This window comes from Myxine glutinosa, chromosome 4 (genome assembly GCF_964187855.1).
Source record: "Myxine glutinosa chromosome 4, kmMyxGlut1.1, whole genome shotgun sequence".
Taxonomy (NCBI): Eukaryota; Metazoa; Chordata; class Myxini; order Myxiniformes; family Myxinidae; genus Myxine; species Myxine glutinosa.
Window position 1 is genome coordinate 144,367,520 of NC_136264.1, and position 24,250 is coordinate 144,391,769.

The 24,250-nt window shown below is 44.8% G+C and overlaps 1 protein-coding gene across 1 annotated transcript; it reads right to left on the reverse strand.

Annotated features, from left to right (window-relative positions):
* Positions 1-13,981: 13,981 nt before the first annotated feature.
* On the reverse strand, positions 13,982-19,736 carry LOC137425339 (adiponectin-like). Its single transcript, XM_068113659.2, has 4 exons — positions 19,492-19,736; positions 19,238-19,409; positions 16,007-16,060; positions 13,982-14,781 (listed from the first exon to the last, which is right to left on the reverse strand). Exons 2-4 carry the CDS (start codon positions 19,398-19,400, stop codon positions 14,255-14,257), a joined length of 744 nt encoding a protein of 247 aa, XP_067969760.2. The 5' UTR covers positions 19,401-19,409; positions 19,492-19,736; the 3' UTR covers positions 13,982-14,254.
* Between the last annotated feature and the right edge of the window lie 4,514 nt (positions 19,737-24,250).

Here is a 24,250-nt window from a genome sequence, read left to right on the forward strand (position 1 = left end):
TTGCTGTTCTAATCCTGTTGGCATTAGAAGGAATCACATTTCGGTTTTTTTTCCTATTGTTTGGCATGGGGCTAAAACATTACCTTACACCCACTAAAGAATGGGGTCAGGGATTATTTAATATTACCTTTCACATAGTTAAAAATGCTTAGGCACTATATAGAGCGGTTTTTAAAAGTCCCCAAAAATCCAACTTTTTTCTAATTTCAAACGTTTTTTTGCCTGAAATACTCCCAGCATTTACGACTGAACCTCTGATAGTTTGACGAAGATCCATTTGGCCTTCTCTGAGAAAACTGGTGACACACACAAACACAAACAGCTCTCTTATAGTATAGATACACTGTTTATTATATGTTGTATATGCAATGAATGACTTAGTCGGAGATACAGCACTCCCTACTCCACCCTCCTAGAATGGCAGTTTCAGTTACGTCAGACTAGATCAGTGGATCTTAACCACTTGTCGGTGCAAAACATCATTTCTGGGGTGCGAAACATGCTGGCCGCTTCATAAACCAGTTCTAAAAATAAAATTCTAAGGCTTTAATTGTAAAACCTGTCCGAAGTCATTGATTTTTGATAAGGGGTGCAAGAAAATAATTTGAGAACCCAAGGGTTCTCTCCTCCCACTCAGCACTGTGATGTCCTTTGTTTTCCTCCTTTGTTTAATTAACTAAACTCCTCCCACTCAGCACTGTAATGTCCTTTGTTTTCCTCCTTTGTTTAATTAACTAAACTCCTCCCACTCAGCACTGTAATGTCCTTTGTTTTCCTCCTTTGTTGAATTAACTACACTCCTCCCACTCAGCACTGTGATGTCCTTTGTTTTACTCATTTGTTTAATTAACGATACTCCTCCCACTCAGCACTGTGACGCCCTTTGTTTTCCTCCTTTGTTTAATTAACTACACTCCTCCCACTCAGCACTGTGATGTTCTTTGTTTTACTCCTTTGTTTAATTAACGACACCACTCCCACTCAGCACTGTGATGTTCTTTGTTTTCCTCCTTTGTTTAATTAACGACACCACTCCCACTCAGCACTGTGATGTTCTTTGTTTTCCTCCTTTGTTTAATTAACTACACTACTCTCACTCAGCACTGTGATGTCCTTTGTTTTACTCCTTTGTTTAATTAACGACACCACTCCCACTCAGCACTGTGATGTTCTTTGTTTTCCTCCTTTGTTTAATTAACAACACTACTCTCACTCAGCACTGTGATGTTCTTTGTTTTACTCCTTTGTTTAATTAACGACACTCCTCTCACTCAGCACTGTGACGTCCTTTGTTTTGCTCTTTTGTTTAATTAACAACACTACTCCCACTCAGCACTGTGACGTCCTTTGTTTTCCTCCTTTGTTTAATTAACAACACTACTCCCACTCAGCACTGTGATGTCCTTTGTTTTACTCATTTGTTTAATTAACGACACTCCTCTCACTCAGCACTGTGACGTCCTTTGTTTTCCTCCTTTGTTTAATTAACTACACTCCTCCCACTCAGCACTGTGACGTCTTTTGTTTTCCTCCTTTGTTTAATTAACTACACTCCTCCCACTCAGCACTGTGATGTCCTTTGTTTTCCTCCTTTGTTTAATGAACTACACTCTTCCTACTCAGCACTGTGACGTCCTTTGTTTTCCTCTTTTGTTGAATTAACTACACTCCTCCCACTCAGCACTGTGATGTTCTTTGTTTTACTCCTTTGTTTAATTAACGACACTCCTCTTACTCAGCACTGTGACGTCCTTTGTTTTCCTCTTTTGTTTAATTAACGACACTCCTCTCACTCAGCACTGTGACGTCCTTTGTTTTCCTCTTTTATTTAATTAACTACACTCCTCTCACTCAGCACTGTGACGTCCTTTGTTTTCCTCTTTTGTTTAATTAACGACACTCCTCTCACTCAGCACTGTGACGTCCTTTGTTTTCCTCTTTTGTTTAATTAACGACACCACTCCCACTCAGCACTGTGATGTTCTTTGTTTTCCTCCTTTGTTTAATTAACGACACTCCTCTCACTCAGCACTGTGACGTCCTTTGTTTTCCTCTTTTGTTTAATTAACTACACTCCTCCCACTCAGCACTGTGATGTTCTTTGTTTTACTCCTTTGTTTAATTAACAACACTACTCCCACTCAGCACTGTGACGTCCTTTGTTTTCCTCCTTTGTTGAATTAACTACACTCCTCCCACTCAGCACTGTGATGTTCTTTGTTTTACTCCTTTGTTTAATTAACAACACTACTCCCACTCAGCACTGTGACGTCCTTTGTTACTCCTTTGTTTAATTAACGACACTACTCCCACTCAGCACTGTGATGTTCTTTGTTTTACTCCTTTGTTTAATTAACAACACTACTCCCACTCAGCACTGTGATGTTCTTTGTTTTACTCCTTTGTTTAATTAACGACACTACTCCCACTCAGCACTGTGATGTTCTTTGTTTTACTCCTTTGTTTAATTAACGACACTACTCCCACTCAGCACTGTGATGTTCTTTGTTTTACTCCTTTGTTTAATTAACAACACTCCTCCCACTCAGCACTGTGATGTTCTTTGTTTTACTCCTTTGTTTAATTAACGACACCACTCCCACTCAGCACTGTGATGTTCTTTGTTTTCCTCCTTTGTTTAATTAACAACACTACTCCCACTCAGCACTGTGATGTCCTTTGTTTTCCTCCTTTGTTTAATTAACGACACTCCTCCCACTCAGCACTGTGGCGTCCTTTGTTTTCCTCCTTTGTTTAATTAACTACACTCCTCCCACTCAGCACTGATGTCCTTTGTTTTCCTCCTTTGTTTAATTAACTACACTCCTCCCACTCAGCACTGTGACGTCCTTTGTTTTCCTCCTTTGTTTTTTTTTTTGTTTTTTTTTTGTTTTTTTTTGTATACAAGATCGAGGCTCGTGAAAGAGCGAACATTAATCACACAGAAAGACAAACCGACACATAAAACATATAACATCGGGAGCGGTAGCCAAGATGGGGAGAGAGGGGGAAGGACACAAACACAACATTTGAGAGCAGGGACCGAGAGACATGGAGACATCGAGAGATCTGAGAGAGGGCAAGGGCTTTGGGGGGGGGGGGCATGGGAAGGGGGCGGTGGGAGAGGTATAAAACATATGGACACTGCCAGGACTTCCAGGAAAGAAGTTGGAATTTCAAACAAGGTGGATCTGAGGTGAATTAGCGGGGGTAGAAAAGCTCAAGGTTTTGGATGGGGGAAGATAAGAGATGGTGGTGAACAGCTGTTTTAAAGACCTGGAGGGAGGAGTGGGATTGAAGGGAGTGAGGGAGTTTGTTCCAGAGGCGGGAGAAAAGAGGAATGAAAGAGTGAAGGTGAGCAGAGAGCCGAGATTTCGGCAGTTTAACCATCAGAGGGTTGCTGGCAGATCTTGTGCGACCTGTAGGAATATTTGGGGGACAGAGCACAGAGAGAGCTGGGGGTGCAAGGCCGGAGAGGAGTCGGTAGAAGACAGAAAGACCACCTACCTGCCTGCGGTGAGTGAGTGAAAGGCCCTCAGAGATAGCTTCATCGTGGGAGATTCCAATAATTCTGAAAGCTTTGGTTTCAACAGCGTGAAGCCGATCTAGGTGTGAGGCAGGAGCACCGGCCCATAGGGGAGAACAGTATTCCATTGAGCTGCGGATGAAAGCCTTGTATGTGGTGAGGAGCTCAGGTGTGCCGAGGAAGGACTTCGCACGACGGAGGATGCCCAGTCGGCGACTGGCTTTGGAGGCCAGCTTGGAAATGTGGTTTTCCCAAGAAAGATCATGGCAGATAGTGAGACCCAAAAGCTTGAGCAACAGAACTTCTTGGAGAGGATTGTTGAGAAAGTAGATGGGAGGGTTGTCCAGTCGATCCTTTCGGAGAGACATAGTAAGAGTGTGAGATTTGTCAGGATTGAAAGACATGTTCCACTTGTTTGACCAGTCTGTGATTTTGTCCAAGTCTTCAGAGAGTGAGGAGGCTGCAGACTGTCGATCTGAGGGAAGAGGAATGGAGCGGCAGAGAGTGGAGTCATCAGCAAAGAGATAGAGAGGATTTTCAAGAGAGTCAGAGAGATCATTGATGAAGACCAGAAAAAGCACGGGGCCCAGAACACTGCCTTGGGGAACTCCAGCCTGAACAGGAAGAGGAGATGAGAGAAACCCATTCAGGGCCACACGTTGACGACGACTAGAGAGGAAGTCCGCCAGCCATGCGTGGAGATTTCCATGGATACCAAAGGAGGAGAGTTTGGTGAGCAGAGCGGGGTGCCAGACCGTGTCGAAGGCACGTGATATGTCGAGGGAGACAGCTCTAATTTCCTGTTTGGCATTGAGGACCTCCATCCATTGTTGAGACAGCAGAAGCAGCATGTCCAGAGTAGAGTGACCTGGTCTGAAACCAAATTGATGATCAGAGATCAAGCCATTGGAGAAGAGGAAAGATTTCATATCCGAAGCAATGATGTATTCCATGACTTTGCTGATAATTGGGAGAAGGCTGATTGGTCTGTAGTTGCTAGGATCTGTTTTTGCACCTTTTTTGTGCAAAGCGGTGATGTTGGCTGATTTCCAAGCAGATGGCAGTTGACCTTGAGCAAAAGAGAGGGTGAAGAGAACAGAGAGAGGGTGAGATAGAGCGGCAGAGCAGGATTTTGGGACCCGTGGGCTGATGCCGTCGGGTCCAGTTGCAGAATCAGAGTCGAGGGTTGACAGAAACTTTTCCACCTTGTCAGGAGGAAAGGACACGGAGTCCAGGAGCAGCAGGGTATGACTGGGTATGGTGGGTACAGAGAGGGATGGGTTTGGGACAAGATTTAGAGGCAAACACAGAGTTGAGGCATTCAGCTTTTTCACGTGCGGAGTCAGCTGTGTAGCCGTTTGAGGTAAGGGAGGGGATGGAGGGGGAACAAACACCAGAAACTGATTTGACCAGACGCCACCAGGATTTGGAAGAGGGAGACAGATAAGAGAGTTCGGTCTTGAGAACGGAGAGATATTGTTTCCTGGCTCTCCTGAGGGTGGACACACACTTGTTTCGGGCTTTGTGAAAGGAAATGAGATTTCCTTCCGTTGGATTTGCTTTCCAGGAGACGAAGGCAAGTTGTTTCTGGGCAACAGCCTCACCACAAGATTCCGTGTACCATGGACGGGAGGAAGGGTATGACAACTGAAGACGAGATGGGATAAATCTGTGCATGAGAGAGAGCAATTTACTTTGGAAGAATTCCCAGGATGAGTTGATGTCAGAGGTGGTAGAGATGGGAGACCAGTCCAGATGATTGATGGCTGCTTGAAGACCGTGCCAGTTGGCCTGAGTGAAATGCCAGACTCGTCGACGCTGAGCAGGCTCCCTGAGGATGGTCAGAGAGATGTCCACTTTAACAAGGACATGATCAGATGATCCGATTGGAGCAGAAGAAGAGCAGCAGACATTTTCAGGGAAGTTAGTCATAACCAAGTCCAGAAGAGAAGATGTTCCGTTGACTGAGATCCGGGTCGGGAAATTGACAGATTGTGTCAGTCCCAGTGAGTCGCAGAAGTCCTTTGCTGAGGAGCCATGGCTGGTGAGAGAGGTACCCACACCCAGCCAACTGGCATGATGACAGTTGAAATCACCACATATGAGGAAGAGAGAGTTGGGATGAGTAGATAGAAGTTGGTCCATATTATCAGACAGCGAGATGTAGATGGAGTCATCACTGTTTGGTGGATGGTACAGCACACATATGAACAAGAGGTGGGAGTGAAGGGGAAGCCGTAGCCAGAGGTATTCCTGGGGGTGAGGTGGAGAGAGTGCAGTGCAGGGCGAGTGAGGAAGAGAGTTTTTGATAAAGATAGCAACCCCGCCTCCAGGACGAGGCTCAGGCCTATCATACCGGAGGAGGGAGTAGCCCGGGAGAGATACTAAGGAATCAGAGACATCATAAAGGAGGAAAGTTTCTGTTAAGCAGATCACGTCTGGTTTGACAGAAGCAACCTGTATGGAGAGATCAGTTAAGTTTGAACGAAGGCCCCGGATGTTTGAGGTCCATACCGTTAATGAAGAGGAAGGGGGAGCATCAGATACAGAACAGGGGGGAGGAGGGGTAGGGTAAGATGTGGAAGAGGTGGAAGAGGTAGGGAGAGCTGTTGAAGGTGTGTCAGAGATTTCAGAATAGCTCGGAGAAAGGGAAGGATGGGGCAGACAAAAGGTTTGATGGTGATTGGGTGAGGCACAATGAGGTGTTATTTGAGGAGGGGGAAGAGCGAGGCAGAAGGTTGGGGGGAGATGGAGGGGAGAGTTGGAAGGGGGAAGAAGCGGGGAGGATGCTTTGAGGAGGGGGAGTGAGAGGGGGGAAATTGAGAAGCAATGAGGGTGGGGAGATTTGAAGGGGAGGGGTGAGGGGGGAGTTTGGGAGGGAAGGGACAAGGGGAGGGATTTGAAAGGGATGGGATATGGGGGAGATTTTGAGGGGAGGGGTGAGGGAGGAGTCTAGGAGGGGAGGGGCGAGGGGGCATCTTGGCGGGGAGGGGTGAGGGGGTAGTTTAGGAGGGAGGGGCAAGGGGGGAGATTTGAAAGGGATGGGTGATGGGGAAGATTTGGAGGGGAGGGGTGATGGGGAAGATTTGGAGGGGAGGGGTTATGGGGAAGATTTGGAGGGGAGGGGTGAGATTGGATTTTAGAAAGTGCACGATTTATGGGAAACGAACATTTATTGCAAAATGAGTTTCTTGTGACCTAAATTAACTACACTCTTGTTTAATTAACTACACTCCTCCCACTCAGCACTGTGATGTTCTTTGTTTTACTCCTTTGTTTAATTAACGACACCACTCCCACTCAGCACTGTGATGTTCTTTGTTTTCCTCCTTTGTTTAATAAACAACACTACTCCCACTCAGCACTGTGATGTCCTTTGTTTTACTCATTTGTTTAATTCACGACACTCCTCTCACTCAGCACTTTGACGTCCTTTGTTTTCCTCCTTTGTTTAATTAACTACACTCCTCCCACTCAGCACTGTGACGTCCTTTGTTTTCCTCCTTTGTTTAATTAACTACACTCCTCCCACTCAGCACTGTGATGTCCTTTGTTTTCCTCCTTTGTTTAATTAACTACACTCCTCCCACTCAGCACTGTGATGTCCTTTGTTTTCCTCTTTTGTTTTATTAACTACACTCCTCCCACTCAGCACTGTGATGTTCTTTGTTTTACTCCTTTGTTTAATTAACGACACCACTCCCACTCAGCACTGTGATGTTCTTTGTTTTCCTCCTTTGTTTAATTAACAACACTACTCCCACTCAGCACTGTGGCGTCCTTTGTTTTCCTCCTTTGTTTAATTAACTACACTCCTCCCACTCAGCACTGATGTCCTTTGTTTTCCTCCTTTGTTTAATTAACTACACTCCTCCCACTCAGCACTGTGATGTCCTTTGTTTTCCTCCTTTGTTTAATGAACTACACTCTTCCTAATCAGCACTGTGACGTCCTTTGTTTTCCTCTTTTGTTTCATTAACTACACTCCTCCCACTCAGCACTGTGATGTTCTTTGTTTTACTCCTTTGTTTAATTAACGACACCACTCCCACTCAGCACTGTGATGTTCTTTGTTTTCCTCCTTTGTTTAATTAACAACACTACTCCCACTCAGCACTGTGGTTCTTTGTTTTACTCCTTTGTTAAATTAACGACACTCCTCTCACTCAGCACTGTGATGTCCTTTGTTTTCCTCTTTTGTTTAATTAACTACACTCCTCTCACTCAGCACTGTGACGTCCTTTGTTTTCCTCCTTTGTTTAATTAACTACACTCCTCCCACTCAGCACTGTGATGTTCTTTGTTTTACTCCTTTGTTTAATTAACGACACCACTCCCACTCAGCACTGTGATGTTCTTTGTTTTCCTCCTTTGTTTAATTAACAACACGACTCCCACTCAGCACTGTGATGTTCTTTGTTTTACTCCTTTGTTTAATTAACGACACCACTCCCACTCAGCACTGTGATGTTCTTTGTTTTCCTCCTTTGTTTAATTAACAACACGACTCCCACTCAGCACTGTGATGTCCTTTGTTTTCCTCCTTTGTTTAATTAATGACACTCCTCCCACTCAGCACTGTGACGTCCTTTGTTTTCCTCCTTTGTTTAATTAACTACACTCCTCCCACTCAGCACTGTGACGTCCTTTGTTTTACTCATTTGTTTAATTAACGACACTCCTCTCACTCAGCACTGTGACGTCCTTTGTTTTCCTCCTTTGTTTAATTAACTACACTCCTCCCACTCAGCACTGTGACGTCCTTTGTTTTCCTCCTTTGTTTAATTAACTACACTCCTCCCACTCAGCACTGTGATGTCCTTTGTTTTCCTCCTTTGTTTAATTAACTACACTCCTCCCACTCAGCACTGTGATGTCCTTTGTTTTCCTCCTTTGTTTAATGAACTACACTCTTCCTACTCAGCACTGTGATGTCCTTTGTTTTCCTCCTTTGTTTAATTAACTACACTCCTCGTACTCAGCAATGTGATGTCCTTTGTTTTCCTCCTTTGTTTAATGAACAACACTCCTCCTACTCAGCACTGTGATGTCCTTTGTTTTCCTCCTTTATTTAATTAAAAACACTCCTCCCACTCAGCACTGTGATGTCCTTTGGTTTACTCCTTTGTTTAATTAACAACACTCCTCCTACTCAGCACTGTGGTGTCCTTTGTTTTCCTCCTTTGTTGAATTGACAACACTCCTCCCACTCAAACCTGTGATGTCCTTTGTTTTCCTCCTTTGTTGAATTGACAACACTCCTCCCACTCAGCACTGTGATGTCCTTTGTTTTCCTCCTTTGTTTAATTAACGACACTCCTCCCACTCAGCACTGTGATGTTCTTTGTTTTACTCCTTTGTTTAATTAACGACACCACTCCCACTCAGCACTGTGATGTTCTTTGTTTTACTCCTTTGTTTAATTAACTACACTACTCTCACTCAGCACTGTGATGTCCTTTGTTTTACTCCTTTGTTTAATTAACTACACTCCTCCCACTCAGCACTGTGATGTTCTTTGTTTTACTCCTTTGTTTAATTAACGACACCACTCCCACTCAGCACGGTGATGTCCTTTGTTTTACTCCTTTGTTTAATTAACTACACTCCTCCCACTCAGCACTGTGATGTCCTTTGTTTTATTCTTGTTTAATTAACGACACTCCTCCCACTCAGCACTGTGGTGTCCTTTGTTTTACTCCTTTGTTTAATTAATTACACTACTCTCACTCAGCACTGATGTTTTTTTTTTTTGTTCGTTTTTTGTATACTGAATCGAGGCTCGTGAAAGAGCTAACATTTACTTCACAAACAAATCAACCAGACAAACAAAATATATAAAAAGAGGGAGCGGAAAACAAGATGGGGAGAGAAGGGGAAGCACATAAACACAACATTTGAGAGCAGGGAGATGTGTGGAAGGGAGAGGGCTTGGGGGGAGGAGGCGTGGGAAGGGGGGAGGGAGAAGTATAAAACACAAGGACACCAAGGACTTCCAGGACAGAAGTTGGTATTTCAAAAAAGTGGAATTGGGGTGAAATTAGCGGGGGTAGAAAAGATCAAGGTCTTGGATGGGGGAAGATAAGAGATGGTGGTGAACAGCTGTTTTAAAGACCTGGAGGGTGGAGTGGGATTGAAGAGAGTGAGGGAGTTTGTTCCAGAGGTGGGAGAAAAGAGGAATGAAGGAGTGAAGGTGAGCAGAGAGTCTTGATTTTGGCAGTTTGACCATAAGAGGGTTGCAGGCAGATCTTGTGCGACCTGTAGGAATATTTGCGGGACAGAGCCCAGAGAGAGTTGGGGGGGCAAGGCCAGAGAGGAGTCGGTAGAAGACGGAAAGACCACCAACCTGCCTGTGGGGAGTGAGTGAGTGAGAGGCCCTTGGAGTTAGCTTCATCGCAGGAGATTCCAATGATTCTGAATGCTTTGGTTTCAACAGCGTGAAGACGAGCTAGGTGTGAGGCAGGAGCACCAGCCCAGAGGGGAGAGCAGTATTCCATTGAGCTGTGGATGAAAGCCTTGTATGTGGTGAGGAGCTCAGGTGTGCCAAGGAAGGACTTCGCACGACGGAGGATGCCCAGTCGGCGACTGGCTTTGGAGGCCAGATTTGAAATGTGGTTTTCCCAGGAAAGATCATGGCAGATAGTGAGACCCAAAAGCTTGAGTGACAGAACTTCTTGGAGAGGATTATTCAGAAAGTGGATGGGAGGGTTGTCCAGTCGGTCTTTTCGGAGAGACCGTAAGAGTGTGAGATTTGTCAGGATTGAAAGACATGTTCCACTTGTTTGTCCAGTCTGTGATTTTGTCCAGGTCTGCAGAGAGTGAGGAGTCTGCAGACTGCCGATCTGAGGGATGAAGAATGGAGCGACAGAGAGTAGAGTCATCAGCAAAGAGATACAGAGGATTTTCAAGAGAGTCAGAGAGATCATTGATGAAGACCAGAAAAAGCACAGGGCCCAGAACACTGCCTTGTGGAACTCCAGCCTGAACAGGAAGAGGAGATGAGAGAAACCCATTCAGGGCCACACGTTGACTACGACTAGAGAGGAAGTCCGCCAGCCATGCGTGGAGATTTCCATGGATACCAAAAGAGGAGAGTTTGGTGAGCAGAGCGGGGTGCCAGACCGTATCGAAGGCACGTGATATGTCAAGGGAGACTGCTCTAATTTCCTGTTTGGCATTGAGGACCTCCATCCATTGTTGAGAAAGCAGAAGCAGCATGTCCAGAGTAGAGTGTCCAGGTCTGAAACCAAATTGATGATCAGAGATCAAGCCATTGGAGAAGAGGAAAGATTTCATATCTGAAGCAATGATGGATTCCATGACTTTGCTGATAATTGGGAGAAGGCTGATTGGTCTGTAGTTGCTGGGATCTGTTTTTACACCTTTTTTGTGCAAAGCGGTGATGTTGGCAGATTTCCAAGCAGATGGAAGATGACCTTGAGCAAAAGAGAGGGTGAAGAGAACAGAGAGAGGGAGTGAAAGAGCGGAAGAACAGGATTTTAGGACCAGTGGGCTGATGCCGTCAGGTCCAGTTGCAGAATCTGAGTCGAGGGTTGACAGAAACTTTTCCACCTTATCAGGAGGAAAGGACACAGAGTCCAGGAGCAGCTGGGTATGACTGGGTATGGTGGGTACAGAGAGGGATGGGTTTGGGACACAAGATTTAGAGGCAAACACAGAGTTGAGGCATTCAGCTTTTTCACATGCGGAGTCAGCCATGTGGCCATTTGAGGTGAGGGAGGGGATGGAGGGGGAACAAACACCAGAAACAGATTTGACCAGACGCCACCAGGATTTGGAAGAGGGAGACAGATAAGAGAGTTCGGTCCTGAGAATGGAGAGATATTGTTTCCTGGCTCTCCTGAGGGTGGACACACACTTGTTTTGGGCTTTGTGAAAGGAAATGAGATTTCCTTCCGTTGGATTTGCTTTCCAGGAGACGAAAGCAAGTTGTTTCTGGGCAACAGCCTCACCACAAGATTCCGTGTACCATGGACGGGAGGAAGGGTATGACAACAGAAGACGAGATGGGATAAATCTGTGCATGAGAGAGAGCAGTTTGCTTTGGAAGAATTCCCAGGAAGAATTTATGTCAGAGGCAGTAGAGATGGGAGACCAGTCCAGATGATTGATGGCTGCTTGAAGACCGTGCCAGTTGGCCTGAGTGAAATGCCAGACTCGTCAACGCTGAGGAGGCTCTCTGAGAATGGTCAGAGAGATGTCCACTTTAACAAGCACATGATCAGAAGAGCCGATTGGAGCAGAAGAAGAGCAGCAGACATTTTCAGGGAAGTTAGTCATAACCAAGTCCAGAAGAGAAGATGCTCCGTTGACTGAAATCCGGGTCGGGAAATTGACAGATTGTGTCAGTCCCAGTGAGTCACAGAAGTCCTTTGCTGAAGAGCCATGGCTGGTGAGAGAGGTACCCACACCCAGCCAACTGGCATGGTGACAGTTGAAATCACCACATATGAGGAAGAGAGAGTTGGGATGGGTAGATAGAAGGTGGTCCATATTCTCAGACAGCGAGATGTAGATGGAGTCATCACTGTTTGGTGGACGGTACAACACACATATGAACAAAAGGTGGGAGCGAAGGGGAAGCCGTAGCCAAAGGTATTCCTGGGGGTGAGGTGGAGAGAGGGCAGTGCAGGGCGAGTGAGGAAGAGAGTTTTTTATAAAGATAGCAACCCCACCTCCAGGACGAGGCTCAGGTCTATCATACCGGAGGAGGGAGTAACCCGGGAGAGATACCAAAGAATCAGAGACATCATGAAGGAGGAAAGTTTCTGTTAAGCAGATCACGTCTGGTTTGTCAGAAGCAACCTGTATGGAGAGATCAGACAAGTTTGAGCGAAGGCCCCGGATGTTTGAGGTCCATACTGTTTAAGAAGAGGAAGGGGGAGCATCGGATACAGAACAGGGGGCGGGGGGGGGGGAGCGGTAGGGTCAGGGTAAGATGTAGGGTAAGATGTGGAAGAGGAGGAAGAGGTAGGGAGAGCTGTTGAAGGTGTGTTGGAGATTACAGAATAGCTTGGAGAAAGGGAAGAATGGGGCAGACAAAAGGTTTGATGGTGATTGGGAGAGGCGCAGTGAGGTGTTATTTGACGAGGGGGAAGAGCGAGGCAGAAGGTTGAGGGAGATGAAGGTGAAAGTTGGAAGGGGGAAGAAGCGGGGAGGACGCTTTGAGGAGGAGGGGTGAGAGGGGAGTCTAGGAGGGGAGGAGCGAGGGAGAGTCTCGGAGGGGAGGGGTGTGCGGGGAGATTTGAAAGGAATGGGTGATTGGGAAGATTTGGAGGGGAGGGGCAAGGGGGAAGATTTGAAAGAGATGGGTGATGGGGATGATTTGGAGGGGAGGGGCAAGGGGGTAGATTTAGAGGGGAGGGGTGATGGGAAATGGGATTTTGGGGTGATGGGATTTTGAAAAATGTATGATTAATGGGAAACGAACATTTATTGCAAAATGAGTTTCTTGAGACATTCGAGTCAAAAATACGTTTGAGGACGCTGGAGGGAGGATGGAGTGCTGGAGAGTTTAGGGAATGAATGAAAGATGCACTATAAGAGATGGAATTTTTTTTTGGAATGAATAGATTTGGTGAGCAAGTCGAAAGCATCCTTTTATAGAAGAAGAAGAAAAAGGTGTTATAGAATATGACCGAATACAGGTCTTCAGGGGTCAGATGAGACATTTTTTTAACAACGTGCTCACGTGATCACAAACAACGTGGTCGAAGAACGAACGAACAAATAAGAACGAATAAACGAATAAGAACAGAAGGAAATGTTTTTTGTTTTTTTTTGGAGATTTTAAAACAAGGAAGTATGAGGTGAAAAGACCGTGAAAAACAGAGACCGGAAAGTAATTGCAGCGCGATCGGAGAACCGCTGAGACAAAAAACAAAGCCTCAAGCCAAGGTCGGACACGGTAGCCTAGTACTACACTTAGGCCTCAGAATACGCGATAAGAAATACCGACGATTCTGTACACAGGTATGAAAAACCAACGCCAAGAATACTATTAAAGACACCCCAATAGGTACATACACCGAGAGAAAGATACAGTATCGACCAAAACACAATTGTGAAAAGTTACTTAACTTCGAAAGCGAGTGCGCATGAACAGCTTTGAAGAGACGAGACCTCCAATCTTGCGCATCAAGCGCATCCAATGTTCTTTGGTCGTTTTTCTTTGTTCTTTGTGTTCTTTGTTTTACTCCTTTGTTTAATTAACGACACTCCTCCCACTCAGCACTGTGATGTCCTTTGTTTTACTCCTTTGTTTAATTAACTACACCACTCCCACTCAGCACTGTGACGGGCAATGCAAAAGTACGATGGGCCAAAATGTCCTTTCCTCTATGATTTGATGGTTCCCACATTTATGTTGTTTAATGAGCACACCAAGGAGAATGTGAAGAAAGAGAGGTTTACGTGAACGGAAAAAGGACCAAATCGTAAAAATGGCTTTATTATGGTTTTCAGGACATCATTGTGTGTATTGACATTGCAGAAAATCAGAGCCATGAATAACATGGAAGAAAAAAGTGTATCAAAATATTTTGCATCTTATGGCTTAATCATCAATAATATTGCGTTTTGCTGATGAGAATATGAGACTTGCAAATATTGCTCACATTGTAAGCGTGATTGAATGTTTTTTTAGTTAATAAAGCAACATGTTAAAGCTTTTGGGCGAATGTTAAAACATACTCTTCTGCCCTTGTTTCACTCTGTGTAGAGTAAGAAGCCAGAGAAGGTGGTATCGTCATCATTGTCAGCATACAGTTTGTTTTTCCCCTTTTCAACTTTCAGATAGACTTCATCACCAGCTGACAGTTTCAGAATGATACTGCCACCCATGTGGTAGGTCTTAGAGTCCACTATATTGGAAAATTTGAATTGGACTTTGTCACTGTTCTTAAAAAGGGCAACGTGTGCTTCACCATTATAGATTGTGATTCTGTAGTCAAAAAAGTACACACCTGGCACCGCACAATGGAACTTTCCATCATTCGTGTTGTAGTGACCTTGTGCATTGAACACCACTTTTGTAAACTTTATTGGTGAGTCACTACTTGGACCAGATGATTCTAATTGGGCACAGAAGGCTGATTGTTGTGCCCCAGTTGTTATGCCCGAATCTACTTGTCTACCCGATGCACCTGGGCGTCCTGGTCGTCCTGTCACGCCTACTTCTCCTGATGGGCCTTGCTTTCCTGGGCTTCCTGGAAATCCTGGAGGTCCAGGCGGGCCTGACGGGGCAGAGGATTGGGGGCAATGACAAGTTTATAAGTATGCTGCACAGACCAGGGACGTAAGAATGGAAAGGTGTGACGATTTGTTGACTGTGTATCTACAGGGTATACTACATGACATTTTATCACTCAAATAATATGTGCCTATTACTACTTTTATTAATGTTTAACCCTTTATTATCTTAATCACAGATGATGTCATCCTCCCCAATATCTGGAGGACAATCTCATTAAAAGGTGCCAGATTTTTCTTTGATAAGTTGATTTCAGAAGAACCGCCTTTCGAGGGCATTTTTCCCCCCGCAGAGCAGGGGTTGGCCTTTTTGGGGCACCGTGGTCCCCGGCCTTTTGGGGGCATCGTGGTCCCCGGCCTTTTTGGGGCACCGTGGTCCCCTTTTTGAAGCAATGTTTTATGGCCGGATGCCCTTCCTGCCGCCAACCCTGTTAGTCGACTCTTCCAACACACAGGGAATTGCCAGTGAACTGGGACTCAATTTGCCGACCTCGGAAGGATGACGGGCTGAGTGAACCCCCCTGGCGTTAATTCAGCTATGACCGGGATTCGAACCCAGGATCCTAGGATCCCAAGCTGGCACCCTAACTGCTAAGCCAACACCAGGCTTAATAACTTGATTTCAGACAGGAAAAATAATTTGCAGGAAGCGAAAAAAAAAACAATCTATGATGACCGCCATCAATAGAGCCATTGCAGCACTACAGGTCTTCACGTGCTGGGTGCTCCCCGAGCCTCATGGAGATGCTGCCGGCTTCCTGAGCCTCGGGTAGTGGATGTAGAATTCAGATCTCTGTATTCTACATCCACTACTCAAGAGGTTCCCTCTTCTGGACTCCGGAATTTGGTGAAGATCCGGATCTGTATTTGAGAATTTTATGTGATTCTTTACCATTGAGAGATAGGGCCAAAAATGATAAATAACATGCTATTTCAAAGTTATGGACGAGTTGTGACAAAACTTGGTGGATGAGTTTGGTAAGTGACAAGAAGAAGCCGATTGGATTTTGGTTCATATCCAAATGCAGATCCGACCTATCAGTGGGATACAAAACGTAAACTGTTCGGCCTGGTGGAGGTATCGCTCTACCGAGTGCCGTTCTCGTAGATTATGTAATCATCTCATAATGCGGGGACAATTTGTAAGCCTCTCATAGCTAAACTCATTTGGCCTTGCTCTTCTTCTGAAACTGACCATCCATTTCTTACCTGACGGTCCTGAAGGGCCAGCACCTCCTCTCTCACCAGATGGTCCAGCAGGACCTGCACATCACATGTCAACAGACCACACACTCCAGTTACACATTGTGGTTCAGCCTAAGAAGAAAATGGATGACAATTTAAATTGCTAAGGAACATTTAAATACACATCGAATTACAGTCCAAGAGGAGGCTTCTTGACTTCAAAAACTCCAGATCGATATTTTGCTTTCTTCTTCATAAATGCTGGAGGGAGTTCCCACCTTGACAGAGCACTGATTACATCTTGATAGAGTACACCTTGATAGCGTAACCAAAATGATTGGGATATCCCATGATGTAGCTAAGTTTCTCCACCTGTTACTTTTACATTGCTGATTTCAGTTTCAGTTGGTGGCCTCTCTGTATTCTAGATCCTCCATTTGGGCCTTGCACCCTCTGCCATCTCTTGGCCCTGTCCCTTCAAGGTTTCTGCATGGTGCACAAGGTCCACCATTAACGCTCTTCTCGTTAAACTCCCAAAAGTCCAAGCACACTGCTCACCTCCTCTCATTTGTTCATCTTTCTCTCGTCTGTTTATCCATTTCTTCTCTCCAGGGCTTCAAGACAGCTGTCCACGACTATTGCAGTCATCCTCCATCGATACTCATGATCTCTTCTACCCCAAATCACCCCATTCCCAAGCATTCCCTCTTTTCCTGGTTGTTGTGATTTTTGGCTTAACTGGAACAAAGTTCTCATAATGCCTGGAACGATACCTCCATACCTGGAACGAAGTTCTCATAGTTCTCATAATGTTCTCATAATGCCCTCCCCAAAATAAGGAACCAAGTTCCAGGAGCTTATGCGATGGCACGTCGTCAGTCCATAAACACTTGAAACCTCTTCTGCGAAACCGCTGATGGGATTGTGACCAAACTTGGCACAAATTATATTTCTTTTGTTGTGACTAAGGTTTGTTCACGGTATAAGGGAGTCTACTGGAGGTCAACGTGGATCCAGGTTTGACCCCCCCCCCCCAAAATGAGGAACCAAGTTCCAGGGAGCTTATGCGATGGCACGTCGTCAGTCCGTAAACACTTGAAACCTCTTCTGCGAAACCGCTGATGGGATTGTGACCAAACTTGGCACAAATTATATTTCTTTTGTTGTGACTAAGGTTTGTTCACGGTATAAGGGAGTCTACTGGGGGTCAAAGTGGATCCAGGTTTGACCCCCCCAAAATAGGAATTTGCTTTTTCCTCTGAAACTACACACACAATTTCAATAAAACTTGACCACAACCTTCACCACCTGTGATGTACTGAAATTTTTTCACTACACTAAGAAAGTCGATGTCTAAGGGGGTCTACAGGGGTCAAAGTGGGTCCAGGTTTGATCCCCCAAAATAAATATTTGCTTTCTTCTCTGAAACTACACAAGCAATTTCGATGAAACTTAACCACAACCTTCACCACCTGTGATGTGCTTAAGTTTGTTCACGAAATTTTTTAAATCGGGGTCTAAGGTGGTCCATGGGGGGGGGGGCGAGGGGAGTTGTTGTCCCCCCAAAATAGGTATTAGCTTTTTTTCTCTGAAACTACACACACTATTTCGATGAAACGTAACCACAACCTTCACCACCTGTGATGTACCAAAGGTTGTTTGCGGCATTAAAAACATCGGCTCCTGAGGGGGTCTACTGGGGGGTGGATCCCCAAAATAGTTATTTGCTTTTTTCTCTGAAACTACACACACAATTTCGATGAAACGTGACCACAACCTCAATCACCCATGTTGTAACAAAGTTTGTTCATGGCATTATAAAACATCGAGCCCTAAGGGGAGGTACGGGGAGGGAGTTGGGGATTTGCCCTCCCCAAAATAGGTAGTTTTTTTGTTTGTTTGTTTTACGTCTTATGTTCATATGATTCTACATGCTGCCCTGTCTTCTAGCAACCATTGAAATTCGTTTAAAATACCTTTAATCAGTGTAGTATACTGTTTTATTCCACCAGGTGAGCGCTAGGGGTATTGCCCCTATTTTTCTTCCCCCACTCCTTCACCCCTTTTTGTTTGTTAGTTGTCGGTTGTTTTGTTCCGTTTCTGTTTCATCCCTGCTTCCCTCTACTTCTTCTTCCTGTGTTTCAGCTTGTGTGCAGCTTGTCCTCCCCTATGAGTCCTTCTCCCCTTCCCCTTGATCCCCCTTTCACTCTCACTTCTGCTCTGCTGTTGGTGTTTCTGTATCCAATTTATTCATTTCAGTCTTGTCACAAATGTGTTCAGAATAAGGAATCTGTTTTATTGCATCTCAATGTTTATATTAATCTTTGCTCCGCCTAAGCTTAGGTTTCTGGAGACAAACGTAACAATCACAACAATAGGATCACAATTATATATGATCTTCTTTTGATACAATTGATTATCAAGTGCTTCTGCTTATTATCACGCCATGGCATCACTGCTTCCTTCCTCGCCAATACAAGAGATGTCCTTATGGGCTTTGCTCTTGCATTTGAACCTCAAACCTAATTTTGCCCTTTCCAAGGCTGTCTTTTGTCATTTTTCCGACATTAGTAAGGTTCTGTGTGTAAACGAAAGAACCAAGATATTTGATGCATTTGATGACTAATTTGGAGCTTGCTGACTTATCCCAGAAATGTTTCACGAGTTGTAAGTAACATAAAACATCGTATTGATCAAATGAGCTCATAGACAGGGATGCATCACTCTTACTTTTGTTTCTCGTTTTCCAATTTGCTATTGGATCATGTTGACGTCCTTTATCCTACTTTTTTGGGAATAATTTGGAAATTTTGGGGAATTTTGTTTGGATAATTTTTGTTTTTGAACCTATTAATGGACTCATTCCACTTTTCATGAACAACATGCCGACCGAGTCCAACTTGCTCCCACTCCTCTCCAAACACCAATTTCCTGCCTCCGAATACAGCGCTTTAAGCTGTTGATCTTTCCTTCTGTCGGTAAACCGCTCCGTTAAAGAACACTCAAGGACAAGATACAATAAAATCCTTGGATATTGTTTTAATCCACCTGCAAGACTTTTAAAGTATTACTTACACCATTGAAAAAGAGCACTTTTTATTACCAGAAAATGTGATTTATATATGATATGGTGTTGTTATGGCACCATTGTAATAAGTTAGAAATGCTAAAATGCCAAAGATTTTCTAAATGAAGAGCCATCACTGGAAGGTAACTGAATTGAAAGAGAACTTGATTTAGAAGTTCTCCACTTACCTGGAGGTCCGTTAGCCCCATTTCGCCCGTGAAGACCATTTTGCCCAGGTATTCCTGAGACACTGCATTGCGGAACAATGCACTGTGATTCTGATGCCTCTTCCTCTCCCAAGACAAGAGGCATGAGGGAAGACAGCAGCAGCAAGTAAATGGCAACGGCCATTGCTTAGATCTAAAGGATGATGGTAGAGAAAGAATTAGTGCGGAGTCCATAACTGGGTGGTAAGAGAATGGGAAAGGAAAACAGTCATTACCTGTACGAATAATGTCTTCAAGTTGTACTCATCTCGCTCACACTCCAAAACGTTCTCACTCCTCTCAAGTACAGTATATATACGGTATATATTGTGTAATCGCTGCACTCACAGCAACCAGAAATTACTCCAAACGCAATCACAGTTTCCCTTTTTCATGTGACTGCTGAAGTTCAACCCTGGCACCCAAGTCTTAACCAGAACTGGAATTCTCAATCAACTTTTAAAAAGTGCTGGACATGCATGCCTTTGGGGAAGTAATGCATCCAAAGGTTTCCACACTAGTTAATTGATATTACAAAGTTAAAATCCACAGCAAGTAGGAAAGGGCATGATTGACACAATCGCTGAGGTATTTTATTCGGCACCGTTGGACTTAGTCCAAAACGGGGTCTTATCAATTGGGTTTTGTCTGTCTGTCCGTCTGTCTGTCACCATATCTCGGTGATGTATGGACCGATTTTGTTCGTACTTGGCACAAATACAATACATGATGGTTATGCACATCATTTTGTTTCGCGATGCAATCAAAGATGGGCGATTGGCGGCCATTTGAGTTGTAAAAAAAACCGATGTTGAATGGAGCTGCCTGATTGGGCTTAGCATGTGGTTGCTATGCTAGGCCAAACTAGTTTTGTGTGTGATAACGTTTGGAAAACTGGAGGAGAGAGCTTCTTTGAAAACCCATCAGTTTATCAACTTAATTTTACTGGGTGTGGTGGGAGTGGTGGGAGTGGAGCTGTGAAGCAGCACCACGGATATCACCAGGATTGATTTTTAAGGTGGGTTGATGGAGGGAGAACACAGTTGTTGGGTGAGCAAGCACCTACAGCACATTCACTTTTTGACAAGAAATTGCATTTGATCTCGACACAAGCATATGCAATTGCCCTCCATATGTAATCTTTTTCTGTCCAAGTAAGACTCGATCCCCAATGCTTCTCGGTACCTAATTCCAGTTTCATTCGACATTTCCTGAGATTGACTATTCCATTCATTAACGAGTGAACGCCATCTACATTATTACCATGTTTACCCTCCTCTTCTATACTCTTAGGTGGGCACCTTGTACAGTTTCTTCGTCCTATCACTGTGTATTCTGCTGAAGAACTCTTCTGCACATATTTTGTTAAAATCCTTCATTATCTTAAACATCAAATATGGAAATTATCTTAAACATGTAAACCAAGGCCTTTAAGATTATTGGAATCTCCCACGATAAAACGGAATCTATGGGCCTATCACATCACCATCGCAGACAGGTCGGTGGTCTCTCTGTCTTCTACGGTCTCCTTTCTGGTCTTGCACCCCCTGCTCTTTCCGTGCTTTGCCATCTCCAGGTTTCTGCAGGGCTCACACGGTCCACCATCAATCCCCTACTGGTGAAACTACCTAAATTCAGGATCACTGCTCACCTCCACTCATTCGTCCTCTTTTTCCCCACCTGTGGAAACAACTTCCACATCATCTTCAATTAAATCTCATTCTTCCATCCAGCTGTTCAACGCCATCTCAGATCTTCCACAATCCAAACTCATGATATTTTCCACCCTTGTTAACCCCCCTTTCCACTCCAATCCTTCCTCCTTGCAAATTTCCCATTTCCCCTCCTGAGACTTCCCTTCTGTATCCATCTTGTCCACCCCATGCAGTCCTCTCCTGCCCCCAATTCCTCCGCACACACATTGTTTTCTGCCTCCCTTTCTCTGCCTTTGGCTTCGGCTCTGCTGTTGGTGTTGCCCCCCTCTTTGTCGTTCCTTTTGTCCTGTTGCGTCCTGATATTTTTTTGGATTAAAAAAAAACAATTATTGGAACCCTCCTCTCAAAATGGAGGCTGTCGTGCCCCAAGGAAGTGTTTGGCTCGGTCTTCTTTCTCATGTATGTACATAAATGACATCTCCGATGCTCTGAAAAAACAATTCTTTTAGCAGGTAACTGATAGGCCAATAGCTCACTCACTCTCTCTGATCTGGAAATGATTAGAAATTGGACTGATAAATGGAGCATATCATCATTTGACCTGATTCGGTGGCATAATTGTTGGTGTCTGCTCTGAGTCTGGGAGGTCGGTAGTTTGAACCCTGGCTGAGTCATACCAAATACTTTATAAGTGGTAACTGCTGCTTCCTTACTCAATGCTCACTCAGTATTTAAAAGGACGGAGCATGGGCAAACAATCATAAGCTGGCGATACTATTGCAGGCTTTGATGGGTCGAATGGCCTTCTCCTGCATTGAAGTTCCTTCTAAGGCAACATATATTTTATTAACTCGACAAAATCTCAGTCTCAACCTGTCACTTTGGAAGGATTCTCAAATGAACCCACTTATCCATTTCCATTGCCAGCCACTGAAAAGAGATTCAGTCTTGAACTTGTAGGCATCACCATCAGCCTTGACCTTTCCTGGGCTGACCATAAACTGTCCTCCAAGGCCAGATCCAGACTGGCCATCTTGTATTGTTCCATTGCTTTTCTTGAAAAATCAGAACCACTCAGTTTACAAGTTCTTTGTTGGTGCTTAATGGAGTACTGCTCTCCTCCATGGGCTGGTACCCCAGTATCATATCTGTCTCTCCAGCAATTAATACCCCTATTAACCCTTTCTTTGTCAATCCTATTTACTTGCATGTTACAATGTTTCTTTCCTTCCTCTCTGTACCTCCTTGTTTCCCTGTTCCTTCATTCCCTTGCTTATTGTGTTCAACTGTGATTCTATTTCCCCACTGTCAGTTAATTACTTTTTTACCCTATGTCACCTTGCTCTTTCATGAACCTCAAACTTGTAAAAACAGAAAAGGTTTGTGCACAATGTTTATTAAATCGTGATGAGAAGGAAGTATTGCAACTCAGTTAGGACATGCAGCTGCTGTTCATGAAATGCTGAAGAGAAACAGCACAAAGTCTGGGAAAGTTAACTTCCTAGTTTCATTTTGATACAATTTGCGAGTGTCAGATAATTTAGTCATAAAGTTCGGAAGCTGCCATTGAGGTTATGCAATACAAAGTTGACCAACTGGCATTTGGATTTCTGTTCATTACCAGGTATGCAATACTGCGCCTTTCATTTCTACAGCAATGAGTATGTGAGGGTTCCACACGATGTCTCAGGTGGGGGCATATGCAGACGTTTAATTTATGGTGAATGTGATGAAATTATGGAAGTTCAAAAGTTGGATGAATGAGATACTTGTAATACTGTAACCCCAATATGTGCCAATGTATTTATTTTTACTTCTACTTCTACTGTGACTATAACGGCACCAACCAATCTCCACCGAAGAGGTCGGCCACATGAGTTCTGCCTTTGGAACCCCCTTTACTTCCATGGATCCTGGATTTAGGTCGGCCACTTCCTGGCATCCTCTCTGCACCCCCACCTCATTTTCTCCGCTACCTCATCCCATCTCAATTTTGATTTGTCCCTTCTACTGCCAAGTGCTTCTGAAGAAAGACTTGCTTGCAGCCCATTCCCCTCATAGTGTAGCAGCATAGCAAACCTGTTGTGCATTTTGTGATACAAGCACCAAATTTGGTACACTAGTAGACTATCATATTATGAAAAGATCTGGATATTGGGCCATCTCAGATTCAGAGATTTGATTTTTGCAAGATTTCGATTCGATTGGGATCGAAGAGAACACCTTCTTCGTCTTCTGTACAGTGAAGTTGCCAGCCCTGAATTCTCTGGCTACATCTGGGTGCTTCATTGGGAGTGCAACCGTGTCCCTCAGGTGAACAGGGACCCACCTGGCATAGTGTGTGTGGTCTAAGGCATGGAACCATGGGACCAGTTCCGTCAGGGCATCAAGGTACGTCGTGAATGAAGCCTGCCGCAGAGAACGCACGTAGACCAGTACCAACATCTCTAGTTCCAGCACAGTTGCCCAGTACTGAAAGTTGGGAATGTCTTCTCCTCTCTGGTGACACCAGTCTTCGAACTCAGGCAGGTCTTCTGCATCATCAGCATATGTCATACAGTGGCGTTCATACGCACGGTGTTGCAGGATGTGCAGTGCCGCTGCAGTGATTTGATGAGCTCTTCTTGTGCGGGTGACGTGGGCAGCGCATAGGAAGGAGTCGGCCGTCCCTGGCGTTGCAATCTCAGCTTGCAAAATCTGCAAATCTTGCAAAAATCAAATCTCTGAATCTGAGATGGCCCAATATCCAGATCTTTTCATAATATGATAGTCTACTAGTGTGCCAAATTTGGTGCTTGTATCACAAAATGCACAATTCTTTTGAATATTTGGGCTAAGCACCCCACTATCATCCCTTCTGAGCACCTGCCACAACCATCACAGATGTCCCTCCCTGCCGTTTCGCTTATGTCCCTCACTCCTGGAGAATACAGAAGAACTAATGTTATTTCCATTCTGTAGATTTTTACCCTCAGCCTAATCAGAATATTTTTTATCATGTACAACCTCAGAAACACTTTCTTTCTTTTTGTCTCTCTTTCTCTCTCTCTCTCGCCCCCTGCAGGCCGTTTGTGGTGGGCGTGGCGTCATGGCGGCTGTGAGCAACTGCTCTGTGTTGTAGTGAGTTCTTTGTGAGTTTTCCTCCTCTCCTGCCCTCCCCTGCCCCCCCTCCCTCTCCTTCCCCCCCCCCTCCCTCTCCTTCCCCCCCTCCCTCTCCTTCCCCCCCCTCCCTCGCCTTCCCCCCTCTCCCTCTCCTTGCCCCCCTCCCTCTCCTTCCCCCCTCCCTCTCCTTTCCTTCCCCCCCTCCCTCTCCTTCCCTCCCCTGCCCCCCTCCCTCTCC